Here is a 21,593-nt window from a genome sequence, read left to right on the forward strand (position 1 = left end):
TACAGATTCTTGTGAGCAAAAATTCTACTTTGTGAGCTACTGGTATTAAAGTTATCTACTGGCATTAAAGTTGTGAGCTACTGCATAAATTATTGTTCTCTGGGGTCATCCTTCCTGAGCTAAGACAAAAATGTGTGAGGTGGAGGCTGAAAATCTGTGAGCTAGGTCATGCTAACTCAGCTTAGAGGGAAGACTAGTCAGAAGCCCCCCAAAATGGGGGAAAACCAACCAGGACCTAGGGACTGGCAACTCTAGTGCCCACTCGCCCCTCTCCCTAAGCAGCCTCCTGCCTTCCCTACCTCACAAAGTTGCTTGGGCTGGGTAAGAGCCCTGGATAGGCCAGTTTCACTCCATAGGCTGTATGTTTGACACCCCTGGCCTAGAGACTCACTTTCAAAAATAAAAATTAGGAATTCAGAGAACCTGGTACAGGTATTGGTATAACTTTATTTTGATGCAACAATGTTCTGGTGATGATTTTTCTACAAAAGATAAAAAAAGTCCTGGTGGTCCAAAGGGGAAGGGGGGTGGCCACTGCTGGGAGACTGGGGCAGGGAAACTTGCTGTGTAGAAGTTCTGTTGCTGCTGTGCTTTATCAGTAGCCACACCAGCAATGGGCAAACCATGCAAGACCATCTCATGTGGAAACAACCTCCATATCTCCTGATAAGCGATGGGCATGTTCAGCTGTCATCATGCTTTTTGAGGTGTGTGTCTTTTTAAAATTTCAGAAACTGTTTTGTTTTATATATTAATTAAATTAAATTTATGGATCTCCCAATCCCTGCTAAATGCATTCTCTAAGCCACTGGCTGGCTTCGAGAACTGATTTAAAGAGAGAAATGCCTTCTCCAAGCCAGCCATCAGTGGGGGCTTTGAAAGCCACATCATATGTGTGAAAGGGCCACATGTGGCTCCTGAGCCACAGTTTGGCCACCCCTGTTCTATATTATGCACTAACTGTGGATTTTGGCCATCCAGTTCTGGTTGAAACATATGTTTTTTCCTAAGGGCTTGATCAGTTTAATTCTGCAAGATACCTTGGTCCCAAGATGGAATAGGGCCATAGAGGAAAGAATTCATTACTACGGCCTTTCAAAACAATACCTCAGTTCTCTCACTTACGATGATGCTAGGGAGATAGTGAAACAGAGAATATTGGATGTTGTCAGACAAAATGATCTTAATAGCACAACCAAATGGCGAGCTCTGACAGAGCCAATTAACAGGATGACCTCGATGCCCTATCTATACCGCTTAACAAATAATGAATACAGGAGAACGTTTACTCATATGAAGTGAGACGTTGTCCCGTCAGCAGTGGTGGTGGGGAGATACAAAAAAGTGCCATTCCAAGAACGATTATGTACCTGCTGCAATGATGGTATCAAATCTTAGTCCATGTCATATTTGACTGTGAGGCTTATAATGATCATCGAGAAGTACTTCCATTTTCCACGGCCATACTTTTTACCAGTAGCCAAAAATTGTAACTCCTTAAGAATCTTCTTGGCAATAAAAACCCTGAGGTTACATACCAATTAGCAAATTTCAGCTGGCTTGCCACAAGGAAAACTTTAATAATTCAGTCAGGAAATGGCTAAATACCTTTGCCAATCTGTTTGCTGTAACTGCCATGTTCTGTTATATTTGTAGTTTTACAACAGTATTTTATACCTTTTTATGTATGATTTTATGGTCATTCAGTTTTAATTTTGTATGATTTTACTGTTTTAAATGCTGGCTTAGGCTGTGAATAAACAATCATCACAAATCATCAACTTTGTGGTCACTGACTGCATTCCTATGCATTTTTACTTTGGAGTAAGCTCCTTTGCATTCAGTAGCACTTCATAAGAACACTTTTCACCTTGCCATAAGACCATGTCATGGCATTCCACAACAGAAACACGAATTCAGTTACAGATATTGACACTTACATTTGAAAACATTTAAAAGATTATCCCCATCATTTAAAGCCAGGCATGTTTTTAATTATAAGTCCTCCTGAAATTAATAAAAGTTTTTAGCTGGCATTGGGAAGTTAGCAGGAAGGCACTGGGAGGTTGGCAAGAAGGCGTTTGGAGGTTAGCAGGTTAGGAGGTCTTTGCTTGTGTCTCCATCCCATATTAAACTCAGAGAATGTGCTGTTTCTGCAGCATAGCCACATCTGGTAGTCTCAGAGTCCAGATGGGTATTAGACTGTGTGTTTGATGTACAGACACTGACCTGGTGGCACATTGTTGTTTACTGCTACCTTGCTCAGAAAACATGGATCAGCAGGAACAACATCCCTTCATTTTCCTTGAGCTCAGCAGGCTGAAGAAATTTTAAGTTTATTTCCAGTTACTTATTGCTATGTTTTGTTCCTGTTTTCCAGATGAGAGTGATGACAACCACCAGCATTCCAGTAAGTTTAGTATTTCTAACAAATTCAATCACAATTAGAAATTAAACTGAAATATTGAAACTGTTTATTTGAGCTTTTAATTTTTCCCTAATGTTGCATAGTGCAATATTTGCTATTTCTAATTTGAGTATGATGATACTACAAATGAGAATGAATAAGAAAACCATATTAAATAAAGTATAACACACTGTCACACATTATTTCTGTTGTGTATGCGAACTTTAGTAAAGACTTATTGGGTGTTCCTGCAAGACTCATTGGAGCCATAAGGACTGAGCTTGGGGACTTGTCACTAGCACCTCGCCTCTTCCTTGATTGAACCCACTATATTATAATTTCCTTAGTCCCCTTTTAATCTTTGAGTTGCAGCGGGTGGTATTGAAGACCATTTCAGTAATTGTGTTTTTTGAAATTACAAAAGTAACACTAAGACAAGTGCAGGCTGAGACTGTTTCTAATTAAATTGTGGTTTGCAGATTAAACTACATTAATACATTCCAATGCAATCCTAAACAGAGTTCCTTCCTACTAAGCTGATTGACCTTAGTGGCCTCAATTTGTAGTCCCAAACACTTGCAGCGTGCAAAAGTCTGTTTTAAGCCTGTGTCTTAAAGATTTCTGAAAAATAAACTGCAAGTATGATTGTGGAGGAATTTCAACCCAAGGTCAAAGAAAACTTTAGCTGCTTAAATCCACTCAGGAGTTTCTAGAAGATGAAATGAAACAATACAAGAATGGCTCTCACCTGATATCTCTATATGTTTGAGCACATAAAGAAAGTTTCTGAGATGAAAGATCTCATTTGGTTGAACAATTTGTATAATGGAGTTCTGACCCTCTGTTCTGGAAGAAAGCCATTAGGTTTCATAAATTCAGGTTTTGCTGACATCTTTGTAGAACTTGCTCACATCTATGATGTATTTTAAAACTGGTTTTACATAATATTTGATTTGTAACACAAAGTGAATATTATTTTAAGCTATGGAATTAGGCACATCTTTAAAAAGAAAACAAGTTTTTCTGAGAAACAAGTTTTTCTTAGGATTTCATGAATGCCTACTTCCATTATTAGTGATGAGGCAAAAGCTTGCATATTGGACTGTTCTGAGACATCCCATTCTATAGCAAATTTTGGTGATATAATATAGTGGGTTCAATGCATTTAGGAGACAAGGTTGTGGTGATAATCGTCTCTTTATTAGATACAGCATAGTATAGGGCTGCACTAAAAGACTGGTGAACAGGGCCAATGGGGCCAACTATATACAATTCTGGATTCCCATGCAAGCGTGTTATTGGATCATTCAAACCAGCATGATTTGGAGCAGGGCAGCAGGGATTTGCTGCCCATTGTTCCTAAGTCCCCAGGCTCAGTCCTTCTGGCTTCAATGAGCCCAGCAGGAACACCCATCACAGTCTTCACTTTGGTCCACCCCCCACCCCCCTCTTACTCCTGTCCTCACCCTTTGAAGCTCTGAGGCTGCCAAGATTCCCAGCTCCTTCTGCCTTGTCTTTGCCAGTTTAATTAGGAATCTCTTCTGGGCTTGCAAAGCTGCAAAGAAAATGCCAAATGGGTTTTCCATTACAGGAATAGTCTTTCTGGGTCCATTCTGTGTTTTCCTTGCAACTTTTCCCATGCTGCAATGTATTTCAAAGGAGTGGAGCTTGTTTCACTTTCCATCATTTGTATTGCCAGTTTATGTCAGATTCAACCCACATAACAGATGAGTTTTACATCCCTGTGCTAATCAGTTTGACAATTCAGAAATAATAATTTGGATACAGCACTTTGCTTCCACCAGCAGTCCCTTTGGTCCCATCTTCTAATTTGTAAGGTTTTTTCCCTGTATGAAAAATATATATAAGCTGATTTGCATGTCGTTGGATGTCTTTTTCCTTTTTATTGTTACATTTTTCTGTGTCATGTTTTTACATTGCTTCAGCACTCACAGTTTGGGACTGGAAGCTTAAACAAGTATAATTTTTAAAGTTAATACTCCTGAGTATATAGCTAAACAGCTGGAGAATCCTCCTATACTTCCATCTACTACTCATCTACTACTTCAAACATCTGGAAGTAAATGATACATTTGCAGAAAATACAAACAAGTATTAGAGAAGTGGAAAACAAGGATAGAGCTGCGTCTTCCTTCAGAATGATATGTTGAAATGTATACTAATAGGAACATGGATTAACAAAGAGCTTGGAATATTTTAGCAAGATGAAAAAAATTTAGTGCTATATTTAGTCATTGGACAAGGATTCTTATTTTGGGCAGTCCAGTAAAGAAGCTGACAATGTTAATGACTCAGCCTGGCAACTCTCTGTTTTCAGTGATCTTTCTGTATTCATGAAGAAGAGCATCTTGTCTTAGGAGATGCAGGGGAATGATCTGGCACAATGGGGGTAGCCAATAGGTCAGAGTGGTTCAATATATCCGCTGATGATTCTCATACTTCTTGTTGTTGTATACTGAGTTCAATTATACGAATGAGGATGCCAAGTATACTGATCAGCTCCTTTTATTGTGATTTCAGCAAAAACTGACTTGCAACACACAAGATCCAGCATGATTATATACACTAAAATTCCACCCACTCCCTAAACTATTGGAAGGTTTAAACTGACCCCAGACACCCTACTGGCTGGCTGTTCGCAGCCCATCCAATCAGTCTATGAATTCCACAGTCCTAGTGGTCTATTGTTCCAAACACCAAGCTTCCACTGGGTTTTGGAGGACAAATCCAGGCATGCCTCCTCAGTCAGTCACAATTCAGCAAGGTATAAGAAAACAACTTGTCAACCTGAATTGAGTTGGGCATCAAGTTTGAGGACATGGAGGCTGTTTGGCCACACTGAAGCACCATATTCTTTAGTACTACACACCAACTCCAAATTGAGCATCTAAGTGTTGTTGCAGATGTACCCCAAGTTGTACCACAATTTTTGGAGAATCTTGTTTCATGTGCATATTTTTTGCTCTACATTGGTAAGATGGTGCTACCCTTAAACAAGAAAAGAAGATTTTAATTTACTATTTATTGGACAAAATTGCTACCAAGGACCAATAAGATTAATGAGTAGGGAATTGCCATTGGTTCCTTCTCCTCACTGTGATTACTTATGGGTCAGGACAGACATTACTAAATGTATGCATAACTGGAGAAGGAGAGGAGAGAGAAGAAACTATGAGTTGTGTACAACAGCTGTTATCTTTTTATTCCCAGCTTCAGATTTATTATTTCAGAACTAATGGATGCACCCAGAACAATTTTTGAAAAGCCGATTGTTTGATCCTAAGGAGTGTTACAGTAATTGCAGCTATTACAGTTTTTTAAAACATTGCCTCCTAGATTGTTGTTCACAATCTGGGCTTTTTTTGCAGAAAAAGCCCAGCAGGAGCTTATTTGCATATTAGGACTCACACCTGACAGCACCATTGTTTCACTCGGCTTTTTTTGTAGAAAAAGCCCTACAGGAACTCATTTACATATTGGGCCACACCCCCTGACCCTAAGCCAGCCAGAACTGCATTCCTGTGCATTCATGCTCAAAAAAAGTCCTGTACCTGATGCTGTGAATAAAGTAAGGAGGCAACTGAATCATAATACAGAAAAGCATCGTAATCAGGCATTCGTGGGAAATGAGCAGTTGCCGGTTAATCAAATGTGTTGGATAGTCAAGCTCATTGCTCTGCCTTGACCTCCAGCCAGAGAAAACTGTAGCTACCAAGGCCCATCCCACTGGGACCAGCATGGGAACTGCACCAATACCTGGTGGGACCCTTCTCCTCCCAAGCCACAGAGCCATCCTATACACAGCTTGAGGCAAACGGAGGAAGAAAGAAGCACCTGAGGATGATATCAGCTTGAAGAGCCAGTTATCAGGAGTCAAGCACAAGCCAGAAACATCCAGCTAGGGAGGTAGGAGTGGGATGCTCATGTGCCCAAAGCTGCAGTGTGGCAGTGACCGATGGGGAGGAGCTTGTCCTATGGGCAATATTATTTAACTGAGCATTCTGGATCTTCAAGTGCCAGATAACAAAGCTTTAACTGTAAATGTGACTATGATCTTATATGTGAGACCATTACTTTGATATAGTGGGTTCTTAGGCATTGAAGAGGCAAGGCAGTTGTGATAACAAGCTCTTTATTGAGTACAGCATGGTGGGTGGCTGCACTAACTGAACTGAAGAATGGAGCCTGTTGGGCCAACTATATACAATACTGGGTTCCCGCGCTAGCATGTTATTGGATCATTCAAACCAGCAGGGGGCCTGTGATTGGAGCAGGGCAGTTGGGATTTGGATCATCCTGCCCATTGTTCCTAAGTCCCCAAGCTCAGTCCTTCAGGCTCCAATGAACCAGGCAGGAACACCATTTGGTACACACAGATTCATATACATAACAATTGCCATTAGGTTTGCTGGGAGAATGTTGACTGGGGAAGGCAATGGCAAACCACCCCAGAAAAAATGTCTGCTGTGAAAATGTCATAACGCGACGTTACCCCAGAGTCGAAAATGACTGGTGCTTGGACAGGGGACTACCTTTACCTACCGTTTATATAAGCAAGAACAAATATGATTTTGTCCTGAATACCAGTCCCACACTCCACTGTATATACATCCTCATGGAGTTTTTGTCTTGAAAAGGAAAGAATATATATAGGTACAATTCTGCATCAAAGCCTGTTTTGAAATATAAATTGTTTCTTTTTGTGACCTCAATAAAGATTGAATCTAAAAGTTTCAACAAATTTCTAAGTATAAAGTAAAAGCATAAAAAGGTGCATGATGGTGGTTTGGATTGTGGTTTGATTATGCTTGATGCCACATCATTGTACAAAAGCATTCCCTAATGTTAAGTATTGGAAATAACTGAGGATATCAGAGATAATGTCCTAGCAATTATTTATTTATTTATATGTGTTATTTATAGTCTGGCTTTCTCACTAGGACTCAAGGCAGATTACACAGAGTAAGTCAATAAATACATTCAATAGGCTTCCAGTTTTGGTCATGGATGATTGAGCTGCTCTTCAGCATACGGGCAGATCAGAACCTCTGTTCTGAGCAGAGAAGGTGACTTCAACACCTGCTGCCTACCCCTTCCAGGTAGGGAGGGGGCCAAGATATGCATGTGAAATTCTGAGGGGATTTACTTTGGCTGACGAGGAACTCCAGTGGGGTTTCTTTTTGGCTTTGAAGAGTCCCCCGAGAAGGACTTCATTCCATCATCTACAGAGGATCTCTGAGGCCATTAATTGGCTTAAATCCATCAAGATACAAAGCTTCTATGAGACTGATTAACATCTGAGAACTTATGGAACAGTGCGAAGAAGGATAAATGAACTGAAGGTAATAGATTAATATCTATCACTCTGGGGCAAATAAAAGACTAAATAAAACTAAAAGCAAAGGTCTGGAGCCAGAAAAGTAATAATATATCTAGGAGTTTAAAGGAGGGGCTGAAATTGGGACTTTAAAATTGTGAGAAACAAGCTTAAAAGAAGAAAAATAGAAGTTGTTTGGCATTCCTGTGGTTTGAACAGAAAGCCCCTCCCAGCAGATCGGCTGAGCTGGTGACTATAGTACAGGAAGTTTTATCATTGAAACAACATGAGACTTCATAACAATAGAAAACAAGATTTCGTGTCAAGAAAGGAAGGAAGGTAAAGGATGGCGCCATTAAGAGAAGGGAAAAATAACAAGTCCTTCAGCCCTCTCTAGGACCCAAAACCATAGAGAAGTATCAGACACCATTAAAAGAAGGTCAAAATTTTAAAAGTTAATAAAAAGAAATTTGGACATTGAAAAATAGCAGAGCTGGCAGATATCATCATTAAAAGGTAAAAACTATTGTACTATATACTTAAAACTAATGTTGGTGCTGTTTTGGAGAAAAAAAGGAAAAAAGTTTTTAAACTGACAGAAAAACTGTGGTGGCCATTTTGTACAATTTTTTTTTAAAAAAAAAATTAATATATTGACTTAGGAGTATCGGAGAACAGCGGTTTTGGGCTTATTTAACAGGGCATGATCTAATCTATAAGACTGTGTGCTCAAAATTTGAATTTGAGAGGTCAACTTTTGAACCTATTTAAGGCGACAGCCAAGCAGCTATGATGGAGCTGAGATCAGCAGCAAAGCAGCAACATATGAGGGCTGGATCACTTGAAGGCGAGGGAATGGCTAAACCTAAACCTAAACCAGACAAGATAGATAAAGCAGAATGGCAAGTAGCAATGAATGCTATGGAAGCAAGATTGGCAAATATAATTAGAGAAACAAAAATAGAGCTAAAAAGAGATATTGAGATAAGTTAAGAAGATGTGAAAAATAGATTTGAAAAAGGATATTGAAGATCTTAGAAAAGATTCACAAGCAGCTTTGCAAAAAGTGCAAAAAGTAGAAGAAAAGGTGAAAGACCTAAATATGAGAATGGACCATGCAGATTCCACTATGCAAAAATTGCAGGAGAAAGCATTACTAGTTGACTATAAATTTATGGAGAACCAACTACAGCTAAGAGGTGTGCCTGAGTCTACTACTACTGATCTAAGAACATATATAATTAAAATTATTGCTGAATTTTTAGGAGAGGACCCAGAAGAAACTGATCATCACTATGATTATATCTACATAGTAAATTTGGAATATGTAAAAAAAATAAACTACCAAGAGATGTGGTGGTAAGATTTGTGACAAGAGACATGGTGGGAAGAATTCTCAGTAAACAATTTAAGAGCCCACTGGAGGTGGATGGCAGCAAAGTAAGAATTATGAAAGAACTGCCAAGGAAAGTCATCAGTGACAGGAGACACTACAAAAGGCTGACAGAAAAGCTGAGAGAAAAAGAAATAAGATACAGATGGGAACTTCCAGAGGGTTTGAGTTTTGAATTCAAAGGACGGAGATTTACCATCACAACCAGTCAGCAAATGGCAAACTTTTTGAGTGAGCATAAAGACTTTGGGGAATCAGATCAAGAATAAAAACCATTATGGGTTACAATAATATCTTGGAATATAAATGGACTTAACTCACCACAAAAAAGAAGGGCAACTTTTCATTTGATTGGGAAACAAAAATGTAACATAATTTGTTTACAGGAAGTACACATCAAACAAATGGATTACAAATTTTTATGGAATAAACAACTTGGTGTGGAATTTTTTTCATTAGCTAAGGAGAAAAAAGAGATGTAGTATTTTATATCAAACAAGAACTTGACCTGAAATTAATTTTGAAAGATGATGAAGGCAGATATATTGCAGTAAAAGTGACACTGAATTATAAAAGAACCCTGTTGCTGGGAGTATATGCTCCAAATGGATGCAACAATTGGATCAAGTTGTGCACGATCAAATTATGATAATGGGAGACTTTAATGGAACAGTGAAAAATACTCTGGACAGAACTGGGGGAAAAATAATGAAGGGAAACTACTGAAATCATTCTTTGAACTGGTTAAACAAAAGAGTTTAGGGGATATATGGAGGGAATTAAACCCCAAAGAACATGATTATACTTATTTCTCAGCAAGGCACAACTCTTTTTCGAGAATTGACATGATCTGGACCACAAAAGATCTTGGACTTTTAACGAAGAAAATAAAGATACTTCCTAAAATAAGAGCAGACCATAATCCAATATCATGGTCTGCAAAATCAGGGAAAAAGACTCTAAGATGGTGGATAAATGAGAATTTGCTGCAGAAACAGGAAATAGTGGTTTCTCTGGAAAAGGAAACTAAATGCTTCTTCCAAATAAATGAAAAAGAAGATACCCAGTTTCAAATTGTGTGGGATGCATATAAAGCAGTAATGAGGGGCATTTTGATTACATTGAACAACAAGGATAAAAGACCAAAAATAAATAAATGACAGACATTCAGAAAGAAATTGGCAAAAAAGAGAAAGAGCTTAAAAAACAACCTGGGAAAAAAAGATTATAATAGAAATTACAATACTACAAAGCCAACTGAGCCATTTGCTGAATAAAGAATTGCAATGGAATTTAAAAAGACTACAGCAGAAATCTTTTAGGTGCGAATAAACCCGGAAAATATCTTGCAAGGCAAATGAAAAAAAGAAGGGCAAATAAAGTAATTAACAAAATTGTATCTGGAAAAAAAGACATTATTGACCATGAAGGCATTAAAAGGGAATTTTACAATATTATGCCAAGCTGTTTAAAAGCCAAAATGTTGATAGAAAAAGAATTGATGAGTATCTACAGAATATTAAGGTCAACTCATTAACAAAAAACATGGAGAATTTGTTGAATAAACCAATTGAGAGAGGAGAAATAGAAGAGGTGATCAACTTAATAAAATTAGGAAAAACACCTGGTCTAGATGGCTTCACGGCAAAATTTTGTAAAGTTCTCGCTGAGATGCTATTACCAAAACCTTAGACATTGATGAACACTATAAGATTAGATGGGAAAGTTCCTAGTACATGGAAAGAAGCAGTAATCTCTTTGATACCAAAAGAGGACAGAGACACCACAAATGTGAAAAATTATAGACCAATTTCATTGCTAAACAATGACTATAAAATATATGCAAGGATCTTAGCAGAACGCCTTAAACAGCATTTTAACAGTTCTATTAAAGAAGAACAAGCAGGATTTCTTCCCAAGAGACAAATCAGAGACAACATAAGGACAGTTATAGATATTATTGAATATTATGAGAAACACCCTGAAAAAGAAGTAGCATTATTTTTTGCAGACGCAGAGAAAGCATTTGATAATGTGCATTGGGACTTTATGTTTGCAGTGATGGAGAAAATGAGATTGGGAGAAAATTTCATTAGAATGGTAAAGGCGATATATTCTGAACAATCAGCAAGGCTCTGCATTAATGCAGACTTAACAGAAAAAATGATGATATATAAAGGAACAAGACAAGGCTGCCCTCTATCTCCACTGATATTTATAATGACTGATATTTATATATTTGTTAATTCAAATCCAAGACGATAAAGAGATAGAGGGGCTAAAAATGAAAGGTTTTTCTTACAAATACAAAGCATTTGCAGATGACGTGATGTTTATAAATGAAAATCCCACTCATGAAATACCATTGCTGCTTCATAAGATACAAGAATATGGAGAATTGGCAGGTTTTTATATAAATAAAGAAAAATCAAAAATTTTGTGTAAAAATATGATAAAGAGCAAACAGGAAGAACTACAGCGATTAACAGAGTGTGAAATTACTTCAAAAGTAAAATATTTAGGTATGGAAAATAAGAACGAAAAATATTGATTTGTATAAAAACGATTATGAAAAACTTTGGCGCAAGATTGATGGAGATATGATTAAATGGAACAAACTGAACCTGCCTATGCTGGGTAGAATCTCTGCAATTAAGATGAATATTTTACCGAGAATTATGTTCCTGTTCCAAACAATCCCAATAGTGAAAGACAATAAACAATTTGATAGGTGGCAAAGGAAACTTTCAGAATTTGTATGGGCTGGGAAAAAACCAAGAGTTAAAATGAAAATTCTGATGGATGCGAAAGAAAGAGGTGGATTCCAACTGCCTAACTTAAAGCTGTATCATGATGCAGTTTGTTTGGTGTGGATTAAGGAATGGATGACATTATCAAATAGAAAGTTATTGACATTAGAAGGACATGGAAATGTCTTTGGATGGCATGCTTACATGTACTATGGGAAAAATAAGTTGGATGGTTTCTTCTCACATCACTATATCAGAAACAATCTGTTAAAAACCTAGTCAAAATATAAAAGATATGGTGATGAGAGGAAACCGCTTTTGATCGTACCAACAGAAGTAATAAAATTGTATTCAGATATTAAAGAAAAGAAGTGGCTAACATATGAACAACTTTTAAACATCCAAGGAAAAAAGGTGGAATTAAAAACAGCTGAAGAAATACAATATAAATATAATTGGTTTCAATTGCAACAAATAAAGAGCTTGCTTGAACAGGATATTAAGAACTATGGAATAAGACAAGAACAAACAGAAATGGAAAGAATGCTATTTGGAGAAAGTGAAAAGCTGATTTCAAGGACATCCAAACTATTATTGAAATGGTTTACGGAAGATGAAGTAGTTAAATCACAAATGATAAAATGGGCGGTAAATATAAATAAGGAAATACAGATGGAGTTGTGGGAACACCTTTGGAAGAACTCTGAAAATTTCTACATGTTATAACATTAAAGAAAGTTGCTTCAAAATGTTATACAATGGTACATGACACCTAAGAAACTGGCAAAAATGAACAATCAGTTGTCGGATAGATGCTGGAAATGTAAATGTCACAAAGGAGCTTTTTATCATATGTGGTGGACTTGTGAAAAGGCGAAGCAATTCTGGCAAATGATTCAGCAGGAGATCTCGAAAGTTTTCAGATATAATATTAAGAAAGCACCAGATATCTTCCTGCTGGGATTACAAATGGAAAAATTTCAAAAGCAAGATAGAACAATAATTTGGTATATGCTTTCAGCTGCACGGACATTATATGCGCAAATGTGGAAACAAGACAAAATACCAGAAGTATGGGATTGGACTCTGAAAGTTATGCATTGGAGTGATATGGACAAATTTATGAGAATCTTAAAACAACAAGATTTAGAGAAATTTAAAAACGATTGGGGAAAGTTTCAAAAATACATTGAAAAACAATGGAATGTTAAAAGACATTTGGTGATCTTTGACTATGATTAATTTTTAAAGAAACAATGTATGGATTACAGTTTAAAAGACATGATTATTGGATTATAACTTTTTTTCTTATTCCTAATGACTAAGAAGAAATATGAAGACGGATTATAATTTTTGAGTTGTTTGGAGAAAGATTTTCTAATAGACAAAGTTTATTACCTTATAACAAATTAGATTAAATAATAATACAGGGATGTTTGATGAGGAGGCATGCACTGTTGGGGGGTCACAAAAGGGGGGGGTGTGGTGGAGAAAATGTTATATATGTATACTAATATTTAATGACAAATGAAGCTACGTTATTACAATATATTACAATAAATTGGTTTAAATTTAAAAATAAATACAATCAATAGAATTGGATATCTAATAAGCAATACAACAGGATTTGAATTGCAGAAATCTGGAACCAATCAGAAATCTGAACACTGAACTGAAATAAAGTATAAGTATGGTAGTAATATTTCCATGGTTGAGATCATAGTCAGAACTCTGTTTTCAGTGCTAATGTTTTTGGAAAACAAAAAGTTGCAACAGCTTCTTCCATGGCATCTGAGTGCCAATTTGTTTGTGAATCAATTTGAGGGCTTATATATTTAGTCTCTGACTAATCCTTATGCCAGAGACATTAAATGTTAGTTGAAATATATTGCTGGCATGTTTGTCATTTGGCAAGAGAAACATATTCTAACTTGGACAAATACAGGAAACATTAACATCAAATCCAATTTGATGGTGATATTTGATTCAACCAGAATATACAATTAGATGCTTAGACAGTAGAATAAAAAAAGGATTGCTTTCCAAACCGCTATGTTTAGGAAATAACTTGAAAACTGAAGTTTGATAGTTTTCTCCCTGGATGTAGTTGCTATTTGATTACAAAAATTATATTTCTGCCCAATCAGGGACACCAAGATGGCTAAAAATTAAAAACAAAATCAATTTAAAATTAAATAAATATATAAAAACACAACCAGAAATTAAAATATAGGGCAGGGCAGACAGGTCATTGAGGAAATGCTAAAACAAATAAAAATGTTTTCAGCAAATGGTGGAAGGCCATAGCAGAATAGGAAGGGAGCATGGTTCAGTGGTAGACCATCTGCTTGACGCACAGAAGCTACTAGGTTCAATCCCTGGCATATCCATTTTTTTAAATTTAAAATAATTATTAGCCACCTTTCTTCCTTACAGAGCTCAAGGCAGCTTACAACATAGTTAGAACAGATAAAATACATTAAAAACATAAAAAACAAAAATTAAAATCACAACTCAGGACTGTTACTAAACTTAACCAAATTATGTCCTAAATAACATCCTCTTCAACTATCTCCTAAAGTTTGAAAGCGATGAGGGCAGGCACATCTTCCTGCTGAGGTTGTTTCTTAATTGTAGAGTTGTCATGGAAAGGGACCTCTCTTATGTACCTAGTTAAAAGGGCCAGGCTGTAGGTGATGTGAAAGACCCCTACCTGAGATGCTGGTGAGCAACTGGCAGTCTGAGTTGACAATATTGATTTTGATGAACCAATAGTCTGATTCATTATACAACAGCTACATGTATTCAAGCGGACAGAAGAGTATCCAAGGGAAGGGAGTGCCATAATTTTGCCACCATGATGGAAAAGAAGACTCTCTTTCACATTTTCACCAGCCAGATGTCAGAAGGAGGGGGTCCCCAAAGCTGGACCTCAGAAGATGAACATAGGACTTATGTAGGTTTGGGCTGCTGTTGTCATGTCTTAGACCTGATAGTGCAATACTATCTTTACAGTCCATGCAATTGGATGTTCCTGCGATAAACTCCAACTTGGGGAAATATAAGCAGCGTTCCATCTAAAATGAGTTAGTGTGAGCTAGCTCACAGTTTCTTAGTCTCTGGCTCACACATTTTTGTCTTAGCTCAGGAAGGATGGCCCTAGAGCAAACTAATTTAACCAGAGGCCACATCACACACTCAGAACTTTAATGCCAGTAGCTCACAAAATAGAATTTTTGCTCACAAAACTCCACAGCTTACAGGGAGCATTGGTCAGAAGCCTTGAAAAGGAAATGGAGAGTGTCTAAGAAACTGGACAAAAATAATAGGGAGGAAGGGACGGTGGCTCAGTGGTAGAGCATCTGCTTGGTAAGCAGAAGGTTCCAGGTTCAATCCCCGGCAACTCCAACTAAAAAGGGTTCAGGCAAATAGGTGTGAAAAACCTCAGCTTGAGACCCTGGAGAGCCGCTGCCAGTCTCAGTAGACAATACTGACTTTGATGGACTAAGGGTCTGATTCAGTATAAGACAGTTTCATATGTTCATATATGTTCACAATACAGGAAAGTCATTATTTCAACATTGGAATTTCGGGCATTATTGAAAAAGCTATGAAATTGAATTAAAAAATTATTAGAAAGGTAAACCTGATGGGTTATCAAATTACATAGTCTGGTACCTATTGGGTAAATAAGCTGTTTGATCTCAACCCACTGCTATAAAAGCATCCATACTAATTGGCTTCAGGTGCAGCACCCTGTTGATAGTACAAAGGCTCTTGTTTAAAATAGTAGAATGTTGTCTTTTAAAATTCACATGTGTGGAGAACAGGTCTGACATAGTGTAAAAAGTACCTGATTTAATTTGTATATTTTGAGTACAAAATGAAGCTTTTTAAGGTAACAGATTTCATATGGCTTTTAACAGTTTGTGCAATGGAATGATCTCATGTTTTGAAAGCTGTTTTCTAAACCTATGGTTGGGACCAATAGCAAGGGCAAGCAGGTGCAGCCTCTCCAAGAGTGCCTTCCACCCACAACTCTGCATTCCCTTCTGACCCAAATGTTCCCCCTGCCCCTGTCAAGGGACAGCTAACCTCAACAGACCTTTAGAGTGAAAGAACTGAATTGATTCAAGGAACCATCATGACATTGTACTGCTGCAAACATTAGCAGGCATAGTGGGACCCAGCCCCCATAGCTAAGAGTCACAGGCAGAGGGGACCATAGGAGGGGGGCCATGGGGGTGGTGGCCACCCCTCTCCTTCCCCCCTCCAGTGTGATTTAAATTGCATGTAAACTCTGATTCCCTTCTACCTTTCCTGGAGCTCAGCCTGCAGTGATCAACTTTCAGTTCTGAAGTTCAAAAGAAGGCTGATTTGTATCTCTGCACTGCCTCATTTCACTGCTTTCCTACGTCTTTCCCCAACTAGGAGCAGCAGGGAACGCACATGGCTTGTACACACTGGCTGGGGATGACATGTCCTGGCTGTCCTCCTCCCTCCCTCCCAACCCCAAAAGGACTCTAGCTGCCCTTGAAGCCTGAGCAATCTAGAGACCTCTCCTGCCACCCACCCAAGAATGTACTGTTCAGACTTATGGTGGTGGAAAAAAGGCAGCACGTGGAGCCCCTAGCTCTTCATGGCCAGACTAAGGGCTTCTGGGAGCAGGGGCTGGGGCTGGCTGCCCACCTACCCACTTTCAGAATCAACTTTCAGAATCTGCCCACCCAACTCTGCTCAGACTGCTTCAGGGGAGAGCTTGAAGGTGCTGCTACCTGCTTCATGTGCTGAGGCAATGGGGAGAAGGGTTCCGAGGAAGGGGGGGAGCCAAGGCTTGGGGAGGGGGCCTGTAAAATCCACAAGGAGGACCCTCTGGATCCTGTAGGACACTACGGGTCTTGTGCAGTCCAGTGTGTTTCCTTTTGCAGTGTGTTCTCAGAGCAAGAGAGGAAAGACAGTCATAAACAAAGGGGCTCATGAACTGCTCTTCTTCTCACCAGCCATCATAAGTGCTGTTCATCTTACAGTGAATGCACTGACAACCTACTTATAGGGGTGTGGATTCGGTTCGGCCGAATCGAAGAAACCTCCGAATCACCCCTGATTCGGAAGTATACAGCGCCATATACTTCTGAATCCAATTGGAAGTCATTATACGGGAGCCGTATACAGCTTCCTGTGTACTTCCAAATCGGAAGTATATGGAAGTCCATAGAAAAGGCGGGAAAGGAGCTTCTGCAGCCACAGGGGAGTTGCTTACCTCCTTTCCCACCTTTGGAAGCCTTTTCCCGCCTCTCCCATAGCCTCCCTGGGATCAGGGAGGGAGAGGTAGAGAAGCCCCAGCAGCCATTCCAGAGCATGCATTTGCAAAATGCATTGTAAATGCATGCTTTGCAGGGCTGTTGTGTAGCTGATGGCTGGGCTAATCCCCCAGCCATCAGCAACATTGTTGTTCTTTTGTTTACTTTGGTATCCAAGTAAACAGTGTTCTCTGGCCAATCACAGAGCAGTGCTATTTTTCGAAACTGCTCTGTGTAGGGCCAGAGAACCTTTTTAAGGAGTCTGCCTGGCTGGATTCCATTCCATTGCTGCTGTGTTGGGGTTGGTGTGAGAGAGAGATTGTGCTGCACTGGCGCTTGGCCTCAGCTGCTGCTGCTCTGTCTCAGCCTTGCCTGACCTGCCTGGAGAAGAGAAGAGAAGACATCTAAGGTAAGACAGTCTTGGGGTTCTTGTTTTTATTTTAGTTAGTAAAAGGACTTTTTAAGACTCAGAGTCCCTTTACTTATCCAGATTTGGGTGGGTGGGTACTGGGTAGCTTATTTGGGGTTAGGGTTAGAGGGTTCTGCTGGGGGTGGGGGCCTGGGGTGGGGGGGTTGCCAATTTGCCTATATCTTACTTTAGTGAGAGGACTTTTAAAAGTGCAGTGTCCTTTTACTTTTCTGTGGCTTGGATTTCTTGGGGTTAGGTTGAAGGTTTTTTGGGGGGGAGGGGTTGGTAAAGTTCCTGTATTGTTAAAAGTCAAGGGTTTTTTTACTGTTTTAAAAGGATTATGTGTTTGAATTGTTGCTGCTGTATTGTGCTGCTGTTGTTCCTTTTCTCTTCTGGTTCTGGTTCTTGGGGGGGCTCTTTGGCTTAATTTTCATTGTTAAAAAGGTCACTTTTTTAACAGTTAAGTTTGTTGGCCTTTTCTCAGTGATTTGGATCTGTTGTTGTTGGTTTTGCATCTTGTCCTGTTGTCCCTTTTCCTGGTTCTGTTTTTTTTTTTGGGGGGGGGGGGTTGTTGACTGATTTGGCCTGAGGTTTTTTATTGTTAAAAGGTCACTTTTTAACAGTGGTTTCTTGAACTTTTCTCAGTGATCTGTTTGGATCTGTTGTTGGTTTTGCATCCTGTCCTGTTGTCCCTTTTCCTGGTTCTGGTTTTGGGGGGTGGGTGGGTTACAAGTTAAGTTTCTTTCTGTCACGTTTTGGTTGTTTAAAATTACCTCTGGTTGGTGTGTGGGCTGTGTGGGGTGGGTCACTTTCATGTTTTTATAGTGTTAATTTTGGAGTCTGAGGGTGCTTTCGGTTTGGCTAGGGCCACTAAATAGGCTGCCCCACTAATAAGGGTGTTTTTAGGCATTGTGTTTTTTTGAAATTTAAAAAACAAATTAATCCAGTTTAGAGCTTTATCTTCTTTCAAAATTCAACTAGACCAGATAGGGGCAATGAAAAAAGATTTTAGGTTTGTCATAAAAGGCAGCGTGACTACTAAGCCATATCAGGCTCACTTTTAACGAGACTAGAGTTGCAGTGCATCGTGCTTTCAACCACTGAAAGCTGGTGCATCCTTAGATTTCCATAGGGTAAACCACAGCTTCTTTCTAGTTATAGGGGACACCTGATTTCTAGTTTGCAAGGAAATCTGGTTTGTCCCAGGATCTAGTTAGGAGAAGTTTAAATAGGAAGATATAACAAGGATTGCCTTCATCTCAAGGTAGCCTTTTAAAAACTGAAGCCAGGTAGAGGCAGGATCACCTAATCTGCTAAACTTTACCAGACTACTACTACCCCAACCCAAAGAAGGACAGGTTAGGAACAACAACAAAAAAGTTTTGGTGGGAGGGTTTTTAAAAAGAAGTCAGGGCACCTGCTGGTTCAGGGTACAGTGTAGTGAGTTAAGTTTGTAAAAAACCACACTCTCAGTTCAGGTTGTGTGAGACTGGCCAAGGGTGACATGAGTGACAGGCAGCAGAAGAGGGGCCTTGGAGGCAAGGCCAAGGAGAAGACTAGAGGGGTGGAGGGGAGGGGGAGGACCCAGGTTTCCCCCCCACACCACCTGTGCATAGGGCCAGAGTGTCGTGCAGGAGCTAGAGGAGAAGCTGGTTGAGGAGGACCAGCCCCCATCTTCAGATCCTTCGGGCACCAGCAGTCCTTCAGGGGATGATCAGGAGGGGAGGCTGCATGGGGTAGAGGGGGAAGAAATGGAGACACACGAGGTGCCTCCATCTCCGCCCACTTCCCCCCGGTGGCCAGCCCTTCCTGCCACCCCAAGACATAATGTGCCTGCCCCGAGCACCTCACAGGAGGTGGCTCCAGACACCCAAGCTGCCGGTCAGTTTGGGCATCTGTACACCTCCGAAGTCTGGAAGCATTTCCAACTTATGGAGGATCCACGCTATGCACAGTGCCAGCTGTGCAGGGCCTGAATCAGTCGTGAGCGGGACCCTGTCCACCTGACTTGGGGGGGATGCAGAACCACCTGCGGAAGCACCACCAGGCAGTGCTTCTTAAGGGGGAGAAGCAGGCTGGTGCTGGGGTGCCCAACTGGCCAACACCACCCACCCTTGAGCTGGCACTAGAAACGAGGCCAGGTGCTCACGGGCCATGTGGACCGTGGGGACGACCAGTGTGATGCTTGCCGTGTTAGACGAGAGCATTTCTGTGTGGCCTGTTATTTCCCGGATCTCATCTGCAGCCCTTTTTAAAGATGGGGGTGACATTTGCTACTTTCCAGTCCTCAGGAACGGAGGCAGATTTCAATGAAAGATTACATATTTTTGTCAGGAGATCCACAAGTTCAACTTTGAGTTCTTTCAGAACTCTTGGATGTATGCCATCTGGATCTAGTGACTTACTAGTTTTTAATTCATCAATCAGTTGTAGGACCTCCTCTCATCACCTCAATCTGACTCAGGTCTTTCAACACCCCTTTCAAAATTAGCGGTTCTGGAGTGGGCAAACACTTCTCGTCTTCCACAGTGAAGACGGAGGCAAAAAATGCATTCAGCTTCTCAGCCATTTCCCTATCCTCCTCCAGTAATCCTTTGACTCCTTGGTCATCCAAGGGCCCCACTGCCTCCCTGGCTGGTTTCCTGCTTCTAATATATTTGAAGACATTTTTATTGTTGGTCTTTATGTTTTTTGCAATATAACATATCATCCCTTTTTGCCTGCCTGATCACAGTCTTGCATTTGATTTTCCACAGCCTGTGTTCCCTTTTATTCATCTCACTTGGACTAGCTTTCCACCGCTTAAAGGAGTCCTTCTTACCTTTTACAGCTTCCATTACTTTGTTAACCATGCAGGCCTTTTCTTATACCTGTTTGTGCCTTTCCTAACTTGTGGTATATATTTTATCTGAGCTTCTAGGATTGTAGTTTTAAATAGCCTCCAAGCTTCCCCAAGGGTTTTGACTGTATTTACCTTTCCTTTTAGTTTCCTCTTCACATGCCTCCTCAGCTCAGAGAATTTACCCTTTTTAAAGTTAAACATGGTTGTGCTGGTCTTTTGGGGCAACTCCCTATTTATACAAATGGTGAAATCAATAACGTTATGGTTACTGCTCTCAAGCGGTGCGATCATTTTTACATCTCTCACCATGTCTTGGGCATTACTTAGGACCAAATCCAGGATCGCCCATTCCTGGTAGGTTCTGTGACCATCTGCTCCATAGCACAGTCATTGAGAGCATCTAGAAACTCAATTTCTTTTTCTCGACCTGAACACATATTGACCCAATCAATCTGCGGGTAGTTAAAATCACCTATTACGACACAGTTTTTACGTTTAGCTGCTATCTTTAATCCTTCCATCCATAGTTCTCTTTCTTTTGATTTGGTGGGTGATAACAAACTCCCATAGTTAAATTGCCTTTTGGGCCCTCTATTTCGACCTAAAGCATTTCTAGAAAGGAATCTAATTCTTTGACCTCAGTCTTACTGGACTGTATACCCTCTCTGACATACAGAGCCATCTCACCTCCAATCCTTCCCTCCCTATCCTTCTGATATAACTTATATCCAGGAATCACCGTGTCCCACTGATTCGCCTCTTTCCACCAAGTTTCTGAAATTCCCACAATGTCTATGTTTTCTCCCAACACTAAACATTCCAACTCACCAATTTTACTTCCAACACTTCTAGTATACAAACATCTATAATTTCCCAGGCAAGTTAGGCCCGCAACCTTCCTCCTGCTGCCTCGAGACTTTGGCAGGCAGCCCATACTGTTTGTCACCATCTCAGTGGACAACTCTGATCCATTACCCGATAAAAAAGTAACAGCTAACCCTTCATCTCTTTGAGATGAGTCCTCCTGAACCAGAGACATTTCATCTCCTGTCGGCTTTCCCCCAAGATTTTGTTTAAAAACTGTTCTGCCACCTTTTTGATTTTAAGCACCAGCAGCTTGGTTCCATCTGGGGACAAGTGGAGACCGTCTCTTT

At 39.8% G+C, this 21,593-nt stretch overlaps 1 protein-coding gene across 1 annotated transcript in view; it reads left to right on the forward strand.

Annotated features, from left to right (window-relative positions):
• WDR64 (WD repeat domain 64) overlaps positions 1-21,593 on the forward strand; it is a 167,709-nt gene that overhangs the window by 30,942 nt on the left and 115,174 nt on the right. The window contains exon 5 of the mRNA XM_060242140.1: positions 2,381-2,410. Coding sequence (XP_060098123.1) covers positions 2,381-2,410 — 30 coding nt within the window. The remainder of the gene's footprint in view (positions 1-2,380; positions 2,411-21,593) is intronic.

This window comes from Heteronotia binoei, chromosome 1, assembly GCF_032191835.1.
Source record: "Heteronotia binoei isolate CCM8104 ecotype False Entrance Well chromosome 1, APGP_CSIRO_Hbin_v1, whole genome shotgun sequence".
NCBI lineage: Eukaryota > Metazoa > Chordata > Lepidosauria > Squamata > Gekkonidae > Heteronotia > Heteronotia binoei.